This window comes from Myotis brandtii, unplaced genomic scaffold (genome assembly GCF_000412655.1).
Source record: "Myotis brandtii unplaced genomic scaffold, ASM41265v1 scaffold112, whole genome shotgun sequence".
NCBI classification, from domain to species: domain Eukaryota; kingdom Metazoa; phylum Chordata; class Mammalia; order Chiroptera; family Vespertilionidae; genus Myotis; species Myotis brandtii.
Window position 1 is genome coordinate 6,144,013 of NW_005353838.1, and position 14,453 is coordinate 6,158,465.

The following is a 14,453-nucleotide window of genomic DNA, read 5'->3' on the forward strand; positions in this document are numbered from 1 at the left end:
TCTCTCTCTCTCTCTCTCTCTCTCTCTCTCTCTCCCCCTTCCTCTCTGAAAACAATAAAAATATATTTTAAAAAAATAATCTATAATAGTAAAAGCATAATATGCTAATTAGACCAGACGTCCTTCTGGATGACCTTCCAGATGAAGCTGGAGCTGTGAGGGAAGCCCAGGTCCCGGGTGCCAGAGGGAAGCGGATGAGGGCAGCCAGGGGAAGGAAGGCCTACTCTTGCATGAATTTCATGCATCGGGCCTCTAGTAAATAAATAAAAAGGCATCTTCAAGGTCCAGCATTAGAAAAATAGGGAATGGTTACAGAAAATACTGTCTATCCATAGGCTGTTGTAAAGTCACCTTTAGGGTGTGGGTGGTGGCTGGCAGGGGCATAAAGAGCTTCTGAGAGCTGATGATATTCTATTTCTTCATCTGGGTGCTGGTTATACAGGTGTGTTCACTTTGTGAGAATTTATTTTGTTGTATTTTTCGGATATGTACACTTTTCTGTATATATATTGTACTTCATTAAAAATGTAACTTAACCCCGGCTGGTATGGCTCAGTGGTTGAGCATCGTCCTATGAACTAAGAGGTAAGGGTTTGATTCCCAGTCAGGGCACATGGCCGGGTTGCAGGCTCAATCCCCAGTAGGGGGCGTGCAACCTAATCTAGCTGGTCAATGATTCTCTCTCATCATTGATGTTTCTCTCCCTCTCCCTTCCTCTCTGAAATCAATAAAAATATTTTTTTTAAATTTTTAACTTAAAAATGTAAAAATAAATAAAGCTCATCCCTGTTTAAAACATCAACTCTAATGACAGAGAGCAGCTAAAATAACATGACTTTTAAGAAGTATTTCCTGGCCCCAGACTACATGAGGCTCCACTTTATGTGCTCGGAGAACATCTCCTTCATAGCCCATGACTGCTATTGCAATTAATAAGTAATTTACAGTTTATTTAATGTGTGTGTGTCACTGGCTAAAGTGGATCAGGTTTATCACTGTACCTACAGCATCTAGAAGGTGCCTTGACCATAGCAGTTGCTCAATAACTGTTTGGGGAAGAGAATGCAATGGTGCTAATAATATAAAAAGACAGTATGGTATTGCACAAGAGAATATAAATATGCAAGTTAATTTGTTTGCCACGACAAATATGTTCTTACATGCATTCACTCAAATATTTGTTGAACTTTGGTTGAGGCAAGATGCCCTTCTAGGTATTGGGTTTGGTGATGAACAGATCAGTCCCAATGCACATGGAATGCCCAGTGTTGAACTATGAAGTATAAGTATACAAATAATTATTACTATTTTGAGAATAGTATCATACTATTTACTATCATACTAAAGGACACAAAAAGGCAGTTCCCAAAAAAAGAAACCCAATGGCCAAGAAACATATGAAATATATTCAACCTCATTTAGCAATCAAGTAAATAAACATAAGGGAACATAATTCGCTTCTCAGATTAGTAAAAATTTATGTCATGAAAATACCCAGTGTTATGAATTTTCTCATGCATTGCTGGTGACAAAAATACTACCTTTCCAAAGAAGGTATTCCTAAAAAAATGAATGAGAAGATTATGCAAGAATGTAGGACACCTCTATCCTTAGAATCATAAAACTGGAAATGGCCTAAAGTGCAATAAAAAGGAGATTCATTTTGCTTTTATTGTTTATTTGTGGTTTTTAAAAGTTACAATATCTCCATTCACAGAATAGTATGGAGAAATTCATGATAACAGAGATCTGATAAAATTATTTTAAATAGAGGCTACAGTCCAGTATGTTTAGAGTGATTCCATTTTTGTAAAATAAACATATGTTTATATGTATATTTGTGTGCACATAGAAAAAAATATCAAAAGGTCATTGTTATCATTGGGTAATAAGATTATGGAAGAATGTTTTCTATTTGTTTATCTTTAATGTTTTCTACGATAAACCTGGATTAGCTGAATAATAAATTTAATGTTTTAAATGCTTCAAAATGAAAAGATGAGGGGAATAAAATTGGTAAAACATTATTGTATTTTAGTAAAAGGTGAATACTGTAGTTGCCTAGAGGGCTGCCTCATTGGCTATCTTTCAGGAATGAGTTAATCCCAAGAGCTGAGAGAGTATAGATCGTTACCTGGACCACTAAACCACTGTCTGAGACACAGCAGAGCTGTTTTATCTGAACTTGGGCATTGGTTAAAAACATGGAGAGTAATATATTAAGTAGAATAACAATAATAAGCACAGCTGTCATGTATTACATTCTTACTAGATGGTTATACTTTTTTCAGATTATCTTTTTTAATCCACATAGCAACCCTGACATCACAGATGCAAAAACCGAGGCCTGGACAGGTTGGGTAACCTGCCCAAATCACGTCGTATAAGATGGATCCAGTAGAACAGTGGTTCTCAACCTGTGGGTCACGACCCCTTTGGCGGTCGAACGACCCTTTCACAGGGGTCGCCTAAGACCATCCTGCATATCAGATATTTACATTACGATTCATAACAGTAGCAACATTACAGTTATGAAGTAGCAACGAAAATAATGTTATGGTTGGGTCACAACATGAGGAACTGTATTTAAAGGGCCAGAAGCTTGAGAACCACTGCAGTAGAGGAACCCAGGTGGTCTGATCCCCAGGCCTACAGTAGAACACACGTGCAGTACTGTTCTGGGACTGTGGCCAGTGTCACGCCATCCACTTATTAGTGTGCAGTGTTCCCTTGACCAGGCTCCTTTTTAGAGAAGAGAAATATGACAGGGTATGATTGGTTTGAATAACGTAAAACAACTATTTCACTCAATATACCAAGTGGTGAAAAGAATTAAATGTTTTGTCATCATCTGGGTCAGTGGTTGTGGCAAACTGCGGCTCGCGAGCCACATGTGGCTCTTTGGCCCCTTCAGTGTGGCCACCAAGTTTCAATCGCACTGTATGTGCACGCCCGCACGTGGTATTTTGTGGAAGAGCCACACACAAGGGGCCAAAGAGCCGCATGTGGCTCGCAAGCCGCGGTTTGCCGACCACGGGTCTGGAAGGGGCCAAAGAGCCGAATGTGGCTTGCGAGCCGCAGTTTGCCGACCACTGATCTGGGTGTTTCAAAAGACAACACATCAGACCACTCCTCTCTCTCCCTCCCCCCAACCCCCACTTGGTCTGGTGTCTGAAACCATGCGGCTGTTGTCCAAAGCGTGTATTGAAAATCAGAGTCACAGTGAAGTCAGATTCCAGTCCTTCTCTGGTGTTTCTGGCAAATGCTTGTTTTCTGGTTGAGCTTCCACTACCCAAAGACCAGATGGAACACCTATCCAGTTTTAGAAAGTTGAATGATTATGCTGGAATTCTTTTTAAAACGAGGTTATTAAAAACCACCTTAACTATGTTCTTTCCTTTGACCTAATGAATGACAGGAAGGAAATCTTGTCTACGGCTCTTGCTCATCACACCTTCAGCTTGTTTCTCCTCGGTTGACTTACTAGCAATAGTGGCAGTGAGCATAGGAACAGAAACTATGTCATCCTGTCTCGGTTTTCATTGCCCCGTGGGGTCTCTGCGGCCTGTGGGAGTCTGTGCTCCGTGAGCCGGGTGGTGTGTGAAGGAGCACTCAGAGCTCTGTGTCGGCCAAGCACTCTGGGTTGTGGTCTGACTTGTGATCAAATACTCTCCCTGGGGCATGGCCTCTTAAAAACAAAGATCAAAGAAATTTAATCTTTGCTATTTGGGTATTAGCATACATCATTTAATACATAAGAATAAATATAATCTACACATTATATACTTATGTAATATATATACAGTAAAGCTGTTTTTACTAATTGACCTTTTATTTCAAAGGAAGTTTCTGTCTAATAAAGAAGATAATTATACTTCATCGCCTGTTTTTAGCATATGGAAAATTCATAGCACTGGCAGTCAGCCTTTGTTAGGTTTTGTTTAAGAGTAAAACTGTAATTTTCATCAGTTAAAACATGTAAACCATATTTTTTACAACAGGAAAGTTATGTAAATGCATTAAGAGATGCATTTGGGTGCAAAACAACACATCACCAAAAGCAAGGACAGCAAGGGGCACAGGCTGTTTTACTGTCTTTCCCTCTCATTGACTAAAGATGGCTCTTTCTTTGTTCTGAAAGTTGAACCACATTGATTTTCCTCCTCAGTCCTCTATTTTAGAAATAAAAACAAACTGATTTATGAACGGGTATAATATTTATGTCTGATATCATACTTGGGGACTATAGTGTGACTTTACTATATTGGTTTTTAATTTTCAAATGGCACCAAGGAAGTAAAGTGTCAGACCCAAATCTAGACCCATCTCAATAGCTGTTCCCTGAGTTGGGATTTGCCCATAATTGTTTTGTCTGCATTCGTTTAGTTCTCATCTACGAGGACATTGGAATAAGCTGTCCACTTATTCTTATTTTCCCTGGAAATAAAAAAAAGGCAGATTTGGTCACATATATTCATTAACTTAGATCTGGGGGCTTGTACTTTCCACAGACAAGGTCTCAGCCAGAATTCCTGAGTCTGCCATGCAGGTTTGTCTTAATGGCACCTGGAAACAGCTGTTGGCAGCACTGAACAGCTGCTCTATACATCACCTCTTTCCAGCCTCTTTCTTCTCTGTGTGTGCCTTCTCCAGCCTTTCGTCCCTAGGGTTCTCCCTCCCTCTCTCCATCTCTCTCTCTCTTTCCTCCCCCTCACTCCTTCCCTCTTTCTTTCTCTATTTTTTTTTCATTACTGTTACTTTTCTCATGGGCTCTTCAGAAACTCAAGGGAAAGAACATCCAGCTCTCAAAGGATAAGTTTAGACTGAAACATGGTAGTCCTGAAAGAGAAAAAAAAAATGCATTGAGCCATCTTACCAGGTTCAATTTCTATGAGTGGTGAAGTTGGTCGATCTATACAGACTCAGGAGGGGGCTTTCTTTTAAAATTATTAGCGTGAAAAAGGACCTTGGAGTACATATGGCCCAGAATTTCCTACACTTGCCTGATGGTAAAAACTATCTGGATCTTTTATTAAATAATATAAATTCCTGGGCCCCACCCAACCCTACTGAATCATGAGCTCTAAGGAAGGATCCTAGGAATCTGAGTTTTGTTGTATGGGTTTGTTTGTTTGTTTGTTTGTTTGTTTTAACCTGCAATAAAGATAATTATTAGGATCAGGCAAGTTAGGAATCCCTGATGTTAGGAATCCCATAAATCATACCCATTCATAACCACCACCCCTTACAACTCAGGAAACAGAGTTAGCTTAATCAATTGATTACTTGACTTAGCCAGTGAATAAGCTAACGTGAATTTACTAATGGTGTGATATTGATCACCTACCATGAGGATCATCTTCCCATCTCTCTCTCTCTCTCTAAGATTAGCACCTGTTTCTTGGGACTGTAGTGAGAATAAGATGAGATCTATAAATTGTCCTTTGTAAATTGTAGAGAGCTAGACTAGAGGAATGTAAGCATTTATTAAATGGCTAAACTAGAACACCAGTGCCATGGCTTTGGCTCCTTAATGCTTTGTTAAAGTATTTGAGCTTATTTCTCCAAACTAGAAACTACCCATTGACTTTGAAGGCCATGAAAGATGAGTTATTCTCTGAGAGTTTGCAGTTTGGTTTAAAAGCATGAGTTTTAGCTTTTTACCTTGATTACTAGTAAGCATTCTACTGGACCCACCTAATCACTCTTGAGCAAAGTTGAGACTTAAACCAGTTATCCCTGTGCAGGTGTGAAATTGAAGCAACTCTTGAGAGGCTGAAGAAACTAGAACGTGACCTCAGCTTTAAAGAGCAGGAGCTCAAAGAACGAGAAAGACGTCTGAAGATGTGGGAGCAAAAACTAACCGAGCAGTCCAACACCCCGGTGAGTGTTCCCCATAGGGATAACCTAACCCCCCTCCCTCCAACGTAGAAGACACGCTGAGCATGGCGCATGGCAACTCTTCCCCTCCCTCCCTCCCTCCCACTGCCACCTCCTCACTTCCTGCCTAACACTTACATATTATAAGGCCCACACTTATACTCAAGTAGAACTCATATCTCATTTCAGTTACAAAATGCCAAAAATGTAGAAGAAAAGCTTACTCTATTTCTGGCTCTTTCCCTAAGAACTATTATTCTGTCAGGGTGTTCATATATTAGAATTACAAAAATAAAATCCAATGTATTTTCACACCATCTGCTAGCTGCCCAGAACATGTGCCTTAATGCTGCTTAACTCTTTAAAGTTCATCAGTTAATAAATGAAACACAGTCTAAGAAAGTCTTTGATGTGTCAGAACCTCACCAGGTTTTTCTTCTAAAAGAGAGATAATTTAATGGCTTATAAATGACAAGCATTAATGTTCCTTACTCAATTTAGCATTATGATCATGGGCTGTAAAAAACCTCCAATATTTAATACACCTAGGAAATATCTTGGTTTACTCCAAGCCTTATAATTCAAGGACAATAAAAATTCTTTTTATGAGTTTTGCTATTTATACACTTACCTTGAGCTTATATGTTGATATGTTATATCAGTGGTTCTCAACCTTGGCTGCACATTAGAATCACCTGGGAATCTTTTTAAAATCCTGATTTCTGGGCCTCATCCTCCGGAAATTCTGTTTCTTTGTTACTAATGTTGTGGCCCCACCCCATAACAAAGAAACAGAATTTCCGGAGGATGAGGCCCAGAAATCAGGATTTTAAAAAGATTCCCAGGTGATTCTAATGTGCAGCCAAGGTTGAGAACCACTGTGTTATATTAAAGTCTAATCAAATTTCAGCATTCTTTTCTATTTTAAATGATTTATCATTTTGGAAATGAAGTATAAATTTATCATTGGTTTTTCCAGGTTTTTTAATGGGTCATATTTGTCCACTTTAAAATCACAAGTAAGGGTAAGATTAAAAGTACATGTGTTATATATTTTAAATTTATCCTTGATAGTTGCTATGGCAGTTATACCAAAAAAATACATAAATGCCCTTCACTTCATGATCTTCAAAAAGCTTTCCTATTTTTAAAAGTCTTAATCTCCCTTAAGCAGTCAATGCTCAATTGCAAAGTATTTTCCAGTGTCTAAAGAATAAAATAGTTTGCCTCCTTTTCCCATTTATGTGGAAAAGCAACCTGATATCCAAAAAAGGGAAAATACAGTGAAGGTAAATGTTTCTTATCGGATTTCACTTTTTCAGGAAAGTAAAATTCAGGGAATCCCACAGTAAAACCTGAATTGCTATCCATTCAGACTATCGTAGACATTAAAAAGGTACCACATTTTATAAGGTCAGTGAATGTAACTGGGCTCCCAAGAAAGAAGTCGAGGGAAGTTTCCTGTTCTGGTTGAATTGATGCCAACAGGCAGCTCAGAAAGCGTTGCCCTAGGATCTGTAAGGAGCTCTGCTCTTCCCAGAGCGGATGAGAGGCAGAAACCCGGCCATCTTCATGAGTTGTTTGTGTTTTTCCAGTACATTGAAATCTGCAGCTATAAAGCATTGCATGGCTTGACTGTAAACGTCGCGTTGTATGAACAAACTTTAAACCACCTCTTAGAGTGTGCTTTAGAACCTTTCTCTGGTTTGTTGGCATTCGTTTTGCTAAGAAATTATGGGCTGCCTTGCACACGTTCTTGCTATTATTAGTAACGTAGTTGTGTAATAATGAAACACTGTGAGGGCTCAGTAGGTTGTATGCTGCATTTTAACCGCAGAAAACTTTCTGTAAAGGAGCTGCTCCGAGGGCTGCCATCTAATAATGGCCGGCATGAAGCACCATCTCAGCGAGATTCTCTTCCCTTTTCTTACTTGGGAGCGCTAAGTTTTCTTTCTTTACATACTTGCCTTTAATGTCTCTTCTGCTTGGAGCTGGTGTCTCTGAAGGAAAGAAAGTTTGTGCTCAGGTACTTTATAAGTAGGTATTTTCTTTAATCCTCACACCAGTGTCTAGATGACTGTAAATGAGGTTTCTGAGAGAAGGATAAAATAAAGCTTTTAAAAAGGAAGTAGCTGGAGGTTTAAGTTTCCTGTAGGTAGCCTCATCTTAATTATAGAAGTTTAAAATTGACATACCTCCTTTAAAATTGTATTATTGGATTTATTTTGAGGAAGGACACTATTTTCTTCCCTGAAATTAAAATATTACTTAAAGATATTTGGGAAGATGAATTCTCCATACATATATATGAACAGTGTTTATTTTATAATTATTATATTATTGTAGCTTGATGTAAAAAAAAACTTTATTTCTTTTAAGAATAAAAGCTTATTTGAGAGACATTTATTAAGATCTTAATATAATGTGAGGAAGGACCCATAAGATAATAAAATAAACAAGCAACAAAGAATTTCCCAAGAGCATCTAACAACTGAAAATAAATTTGCGAAGCTGGGAAATTTGACTACAAGGAAAATAATATCCTGTTTCCAGTGTTAAAGGATCTAAAGCCATTGTTTTCTATAGAAGAATTAGATGAAATTCTTTTTGAACTAACAACTTCAGAAGTCTTTTCTTCATACAGTAGGATTTTTTAAAAACTCAGCTCCAATTTTAATTTAAAAGTTAGGAAATTGGCCCCCAAATGCATATTTACACCCAGAAGGTAAAGGTCACCCCACAGTGATATCTTTGTACATTATCATAAATTTACCCATGTTTAAACATCACCAAAAATATAAGCTTTAATTTGCTTATTTCTCAAGAAAAGAGGCAGTAACACTTTTCAGAGCCAAACAGTTTTACTCCCAAAATGAATGTGACCAACATTTATGGAAATAGGTTGGCTGTTCAACATAATTACATAAGGTAGAAAAATAAATGTCTGTATCCACTGTAAAAAGAAGAATTCCTAAAAATAAAATCATACTAAAGAAGAAATTCTTAGTATTCTCTATTCTTACATAGTAGAGAATAGAGAAAAAAAAGTAACAATCTAAATTAGCAGTAATTCCCTTTCCTCCCAATTTTCACATGTACTTGTGTACTTGTTTATAACATAACTATTAGAGACAGAATCTAGAGTTTGTTCACAAGTAAATTGTTTCATAAATCAGATAACTAGTATTATAGCTTATCTAGCTGTAATAAATAATAAATGGAAACAAGTGAATTCTGGCCTCATTTTTTGGTTTAGATTCAGATCCTAATTTAGCTAAAAGGGTAATTAATGAAAAAAAAAGGGTAATCAATGACCCACTTTTTTTTTAGAACTATATTGACTGCTGAGCTGTTTCCATGCTTCCTCTAAGCTTTTCTTCTTTGGTTCAAGGTTTCTTGATTTTTTTACTTGAGATTTCATCTCCATTTAATTTCTTTTTCAATATACTAGTTAACTAATGTTTCTCCGATGAAAGTGAAATTGGGAAAAATTAAGAGAAATCCTAAAAACTATTTTTTTTAAGCAAAATGAAGGCTTAAAATGTGCAACTTCCTTCCCATTTGAAATTTGGCTTCCGACAGTGCTTTGCAAACTTTGGGTTGTGATTGATTCTGTCATTTATAAATTATGGCAAATCTCCTGCAGCCAAACATGCCAATAAATAAATTCTCACATAATTCCCTGGATTCATTTACTTCCCTAATCATGTACCTTCTGTGCAGTGCCCGCTAATTTTGTGGTATCTGTTTTCCTTTGTTTAAATTGATCCTAATTTCTCTTTTTACTTCTGTCCTTTCTTCCCTTGTGATAGCTTCTCTTGCCTCTTGCTGCAAGAATGTCTGAGGAGTCTTACTTTGAATCTAAGACAGAGGAGTCAAACAGTGCAGAGATGTCATGTCAGATCACAGCAACAAGTAACGGGGAGGGCCATGGCATGAACCAAAGCCTGCAGGCCATGATGCTGATGGGCTTTGGGGATATCTTCTCAATGAACAAAGCAGGAGCTGTGCTGCATTCTGGGATGCAGATAAACATGCAAGCCAAGCAGAATTCTTCTAAAACCACATCTAAGAGAAAGGGGAAGAAGGTCAACATGGCCCTGGGGTTCAGTGATTTTGACTTGTCAGAAGGTGACGATGATGATGATGACGGTGATGAGGAGGATAATGACATGGATAATAATAGTGAATGAAAGCAGAAAGCAAAGTAATAAAATTGAAAATGTTTGGAAAAAGAAAATAAACTTGTTATCTCAGTCTGTACAAAAGCCAGGAAGGAGGTAGAAAATCAAGTATTTGTAGGCCAATTGCATTTCTATAACAGTCATTTCTTTATTGATTTTACTTTCGATTTGTTTTTGCTTATAGAAAAATGGGGGTGGCGGAAATCAAGCCAAAAAGGCATATGAATCAGCAAATGTGGTGCCTGATTATAGAAACTTGTGATTCCATATAGAATATAGGATTTTTAACTAATGACATTCTGGCTTTTTTTAATTTAATGAATACTTTACAGCTTGTATTTTATTTTATTTGATTTCGTTTATTCAGTTGCCTAGGAAAACTTACGTTTTGAACAAGCACTCTTAACTCCTAATCTTTTTTGACACTTCATTTCTTGTAACATACTACTTTTTTTTTCTTAAGGCGATACACTGTCCTGTCAGAAATAATTGGCAGTGACTACAAAATCCAACAATAAAAAAATTGAAATGAAAGGTTTAACAAATACTTCCTCAGAAATACCTGTATGCCGAGAACTTTCAAAACTTAATAGCACAACTAGTCCAAGTGAGACCTGAGAGATGTTCTCCATAGTACATTCGAAGGAGAAATACTCTCTTCTGCAAACAGCAGCAGATGTCACAGGCTTTCAAACCAGTGCTGGCCCTGGAAGCTTCTGAACAACTGTCATCTAAGGCTCACCTTCTCCTGTGTGCAGACAGGGATATGGTCTTAGGGACCCTTGCAGGCAGTGTGTTGACACAGGTCTGCCCTGCACTGCCGGTAAGGGCGTATGCGTGTTTGTTTTCCAGAGGGGCCTGATAATCTTGGATCCTAAATATATGTACAGATTTTCTAAAGAAGGAAATAAATATTATAAAAGGAATGGCAAAGATAAGTCCTCACTACTTAGGCAAAAGTGCAAAAGGAAGGGTTCTTCTTATATCAGATGGAGCCTTCCGGGGCTGTCTGTTTTGAACCCTAAGTGATGCTGGAGTTAAAGAGAAGTAGATGCAGGCGCAGCTGTAAAAACCTGGAGATTGTTTCTGAATGTTACCACCTATTTGTTAAACCTTTTTTAAACTATAAAACACTGTTGTTTTTTTTAAAAAAAAAAAAACACTACAGAACATTTATAGTTATATTTTTTTAAAAAGGCAAAAGAACAAAGACTTTTTTTTCCAGCCTAAATTAGAGAGCAGTGCTGTTCATTTGACTATTAAATCAAAGCACTTTTGGTGATTCTTTTTATGGAAGACTTAAGAAAGGATATCATCATAGATACTATCTAATCCTATTTCCAAGTATATTTGATCATAAAAAGCCTCTTGGAATTTGAAGCATGGCGTGCTTCTAATCCCCATTAAAAGCTGAAAAATACCACAAAATGATCAGTACACTGTTCCAGCTTTGTTTGGAGAAAAATAACGAATAAAATGTTCTGCATGCAAGATGTAGAACAGCCTATATAAGTAGAGTGATAAAGAGAGGGATATGAAGTCAGGTCATGATTCAAAGCCCTGCGTCCACTTGCTGTACAATCTTGGGCAAATTATTTAACCTCTGTGTGTCTGTTTGCTCATCTCTAACATGGGAATGATAATAGGATCTATTTTAAAGAATTTTTGTGAGGATTGTTATTATTATTATTATTATTATTAAATAATACATGTAAAGCACTTAAGTAACCAGGCCCATGGTAAATGGACAGTTAATGTTAGCTGCTGTAATTATTCCAGTGAAAAGACAATAAAAAATAAATGGTTTCAGTAACCTTCTGGAAAACTATCGACTTTAAGTGATATTTATTTAGTATGAAATGAAATTAAATATTGATTGCTTTCCGGAAAGAGTGTGAGCTATAGATTAATCCTGTTGCTCTTTGAAGCTACCACCCACAGACTAGGTAAATACAGAAAGAATAGGTAAGCTTTCACCTGGAAAGGGGGTTCCCACATACCCATTCTGATACACGCACACCACAATAGAGTGCTGGTGACTAATGGGCACACACTTCAACAAGCATCCTTTCTGCTCCCTGACTCAAGCCAAGCCGCTCAAGCAGGAAGTCTTGGAGTGGAGCAGAAGGGACGGTTTTCAACTCTTGACTTCCCAGCATGCCCTCGGACACTGTGGCTTAGCAACCTGAAGGAGAGAGCCAAAGACGGTAGTTTAAAAGCCTCTTGCACGTTTTACCAGGCAGAGATAGTCATTCATCCACAGATACTCACTGAGCCCCTTCTCTGTGCCAGGTGCTGTTCTAGGGAACAGCTAGACAAAAAATCTTTGCACGTGTGGAGCTTACGTGCTAGAGAGCAGAGAGCAGCAATAAACAACACTAATACATCGTATAGAATGGGAATGTTTGGTAAGTGCATGCTGTAAAATGAACAGGGAATGAGGATAGGCCCATGGGGAGTGTTGAGGTTTTTTAATGTCTGGTCAGGAAAGGCCTCGCTGACAAGGGACTCTCGATGGGCTAAATTTGGGATCTGTGCACTTTATGGAAGAATGTAAACCTTGCCCCTCATTTAGGAATAATCAGCAATAAATTTAGAACAGATGAACTTAATGAAACTGACTTTTTTGGCTTTACATGTAAATCTATTATGATTACACACAAAGTTTTGCTGCATTAGTAAAAACAGCCAAGTGGGGCCAAACGAGAAGGTAATAGGACTCCGTACCAGACCCCGACTTACCATTAATTAGGTAATATTCGTTACTCTTTCACCTGCTGCCGTTTCCCACCAATATTCCAAAGATGGTCATAACTCAGTCCTCTGCCATCGAGAAACGGCAAGGACTCGGGATCCAGCAGGTTGAACCCCTCAGGATCAAGCTTGAAACTGTTCTCCCCCGAGAATTAGGCTGCAGGTAGTTACCATATGGCACTGGCTATTCTACATTCTGTTCCAAAGCAACATCTTCCTAGGGTTTCCAACATTCCGGAAACCCAAACCCTATAAGCGGGATTTTAAAGTAGTCTCACTCTGTGAAGATGAGAAGAATTTAGACTCTATTACTCGTTTTATTAATTTTATAAAGTTATTAGCCATATGGAGAAAATCTAATCTAATGTTAATTGTGCAGCTTCTAATTAATACCCTTTTCAGATCAGTTTTTGAAATGGCAAGTTATTGGTGTTTGCTCCATTTCCAATTATTTGACTTACAAAAATGTACATTTGTAAGAGAAAGAAACATAAATTTGAAGATTCAAAATGAGAATTGAAACTCTGAATTGTAGTAATAATTGTTGGAGCCATACAACTGAGAGCATATTACTCTTTCATCTTTTTCCCTTTACTCATAAAGTTGATCCTCAGAATTTGATGGCACCTACTGGTGGTTCTCAGCTGAGGTAGTGCTGTCACCTGAGGGTGATTGGGAGTGCTGGGTGTCATGTGACTGGGGGTATATTTAGTGCCCAGTGCTAAAAATGGTAACATCCCGAATGCCAGGGACAGTTACACCCAGTAAAGAATTCCATCGTCCCTTCCTCCACTGAGAAACTTGCTAAACCTGGCAGTTTTAGAGTTCCATGTCTAATCGTTTTACCCCACACAAAATCACTGAGTCAAAAGATGCATTTTCAGAATTTCAGCTACACAATCTGAATTTTGTAGGTTTGTGGCATTTATCTTAAATCTCCACTTGAGGGGATGGGTTCTTTCCCCATAAGAATGCTGGTGGAAACTTTATGAAACAGCTAGGCTTACTCTCCTGTTACCCCAACGCCACAATAACTAGAGGAAAACATCACTGAGGTAGCTACAGTTCTGCAAAGTGGCCGGCTTCATTTAAAAGGGCCCTTTTCCCACCAATCACAATGTAATATTTTACGTAAGTAACCAATGGCAAGAGGTTGCAGGCATGTGGCCCTCTTGTTTTCGAAGCTGTCGAACTGTGGAAGGCTGGGTTTGGCCAGCAATCTTTAACATGCGGCAGGTTAGTTAGACTTTAACACCAGCTGAAGCATGCCATCTTGAACCCCATTAAAATCAAGGAATTGCGGGTGGGAGAAGGTTGGGAGAGATCCAGAAGGACTTCTGGAGCACTAGGATAACTTTACTTTCTGAGTTTTCATTGGAGTGGTAGGAATTTCGTGAAAGGTCACTTTAAAACTTATTCTGAGTTAAATACTGATATTGTCGATTGTTGTGATACACTAACCTTGCTGCAGCCTTTTGAAATTAGCAGTCTCACCAAACCACGTATGTAACAGAGCAGACATGTTTCTATAATCAGGTGCCTTTTACTGATTTTGAGTCAGACTGGTTTCCTGCTTAGATGTTCAGTGCTTTGACGGGGGCATCGCCCGGCGGCTCTAGAGGCAGCATTTCTGTG

General features: G+C 38.2%; 1 protein-coding gene across 4 annotated transcripts in view; it reads left to right on the forward strand.

Moving 5' to 3' along the window:
* Nucleotides 1-14,453, forward strand: part of LOC102263045 (mitogen-activated protein kinase kinase kinase MLT) — a 148,203-nt gene that overhangs the window by 95,579 nt on the left and 38,171 nt on the right. For 3 of the 4 annotated variants that reach the window (XM_014545992.1, XM_005857590.2, XM_005857589.2), the window contains exon 11: nt 5,748-5,883. In XM_014545992.1, coding sequence (XP_014401478.1) covers nt 5,748-5,883 — 136 coding nt within the window. Of the gene's footprint in view, nt 1-5,747; nt 5,884-9,692; nt 11,228-14,453 lie in introns of those variants that run through there. The other variant, XM_005857592.2, reaches the window with a different exon arrangement.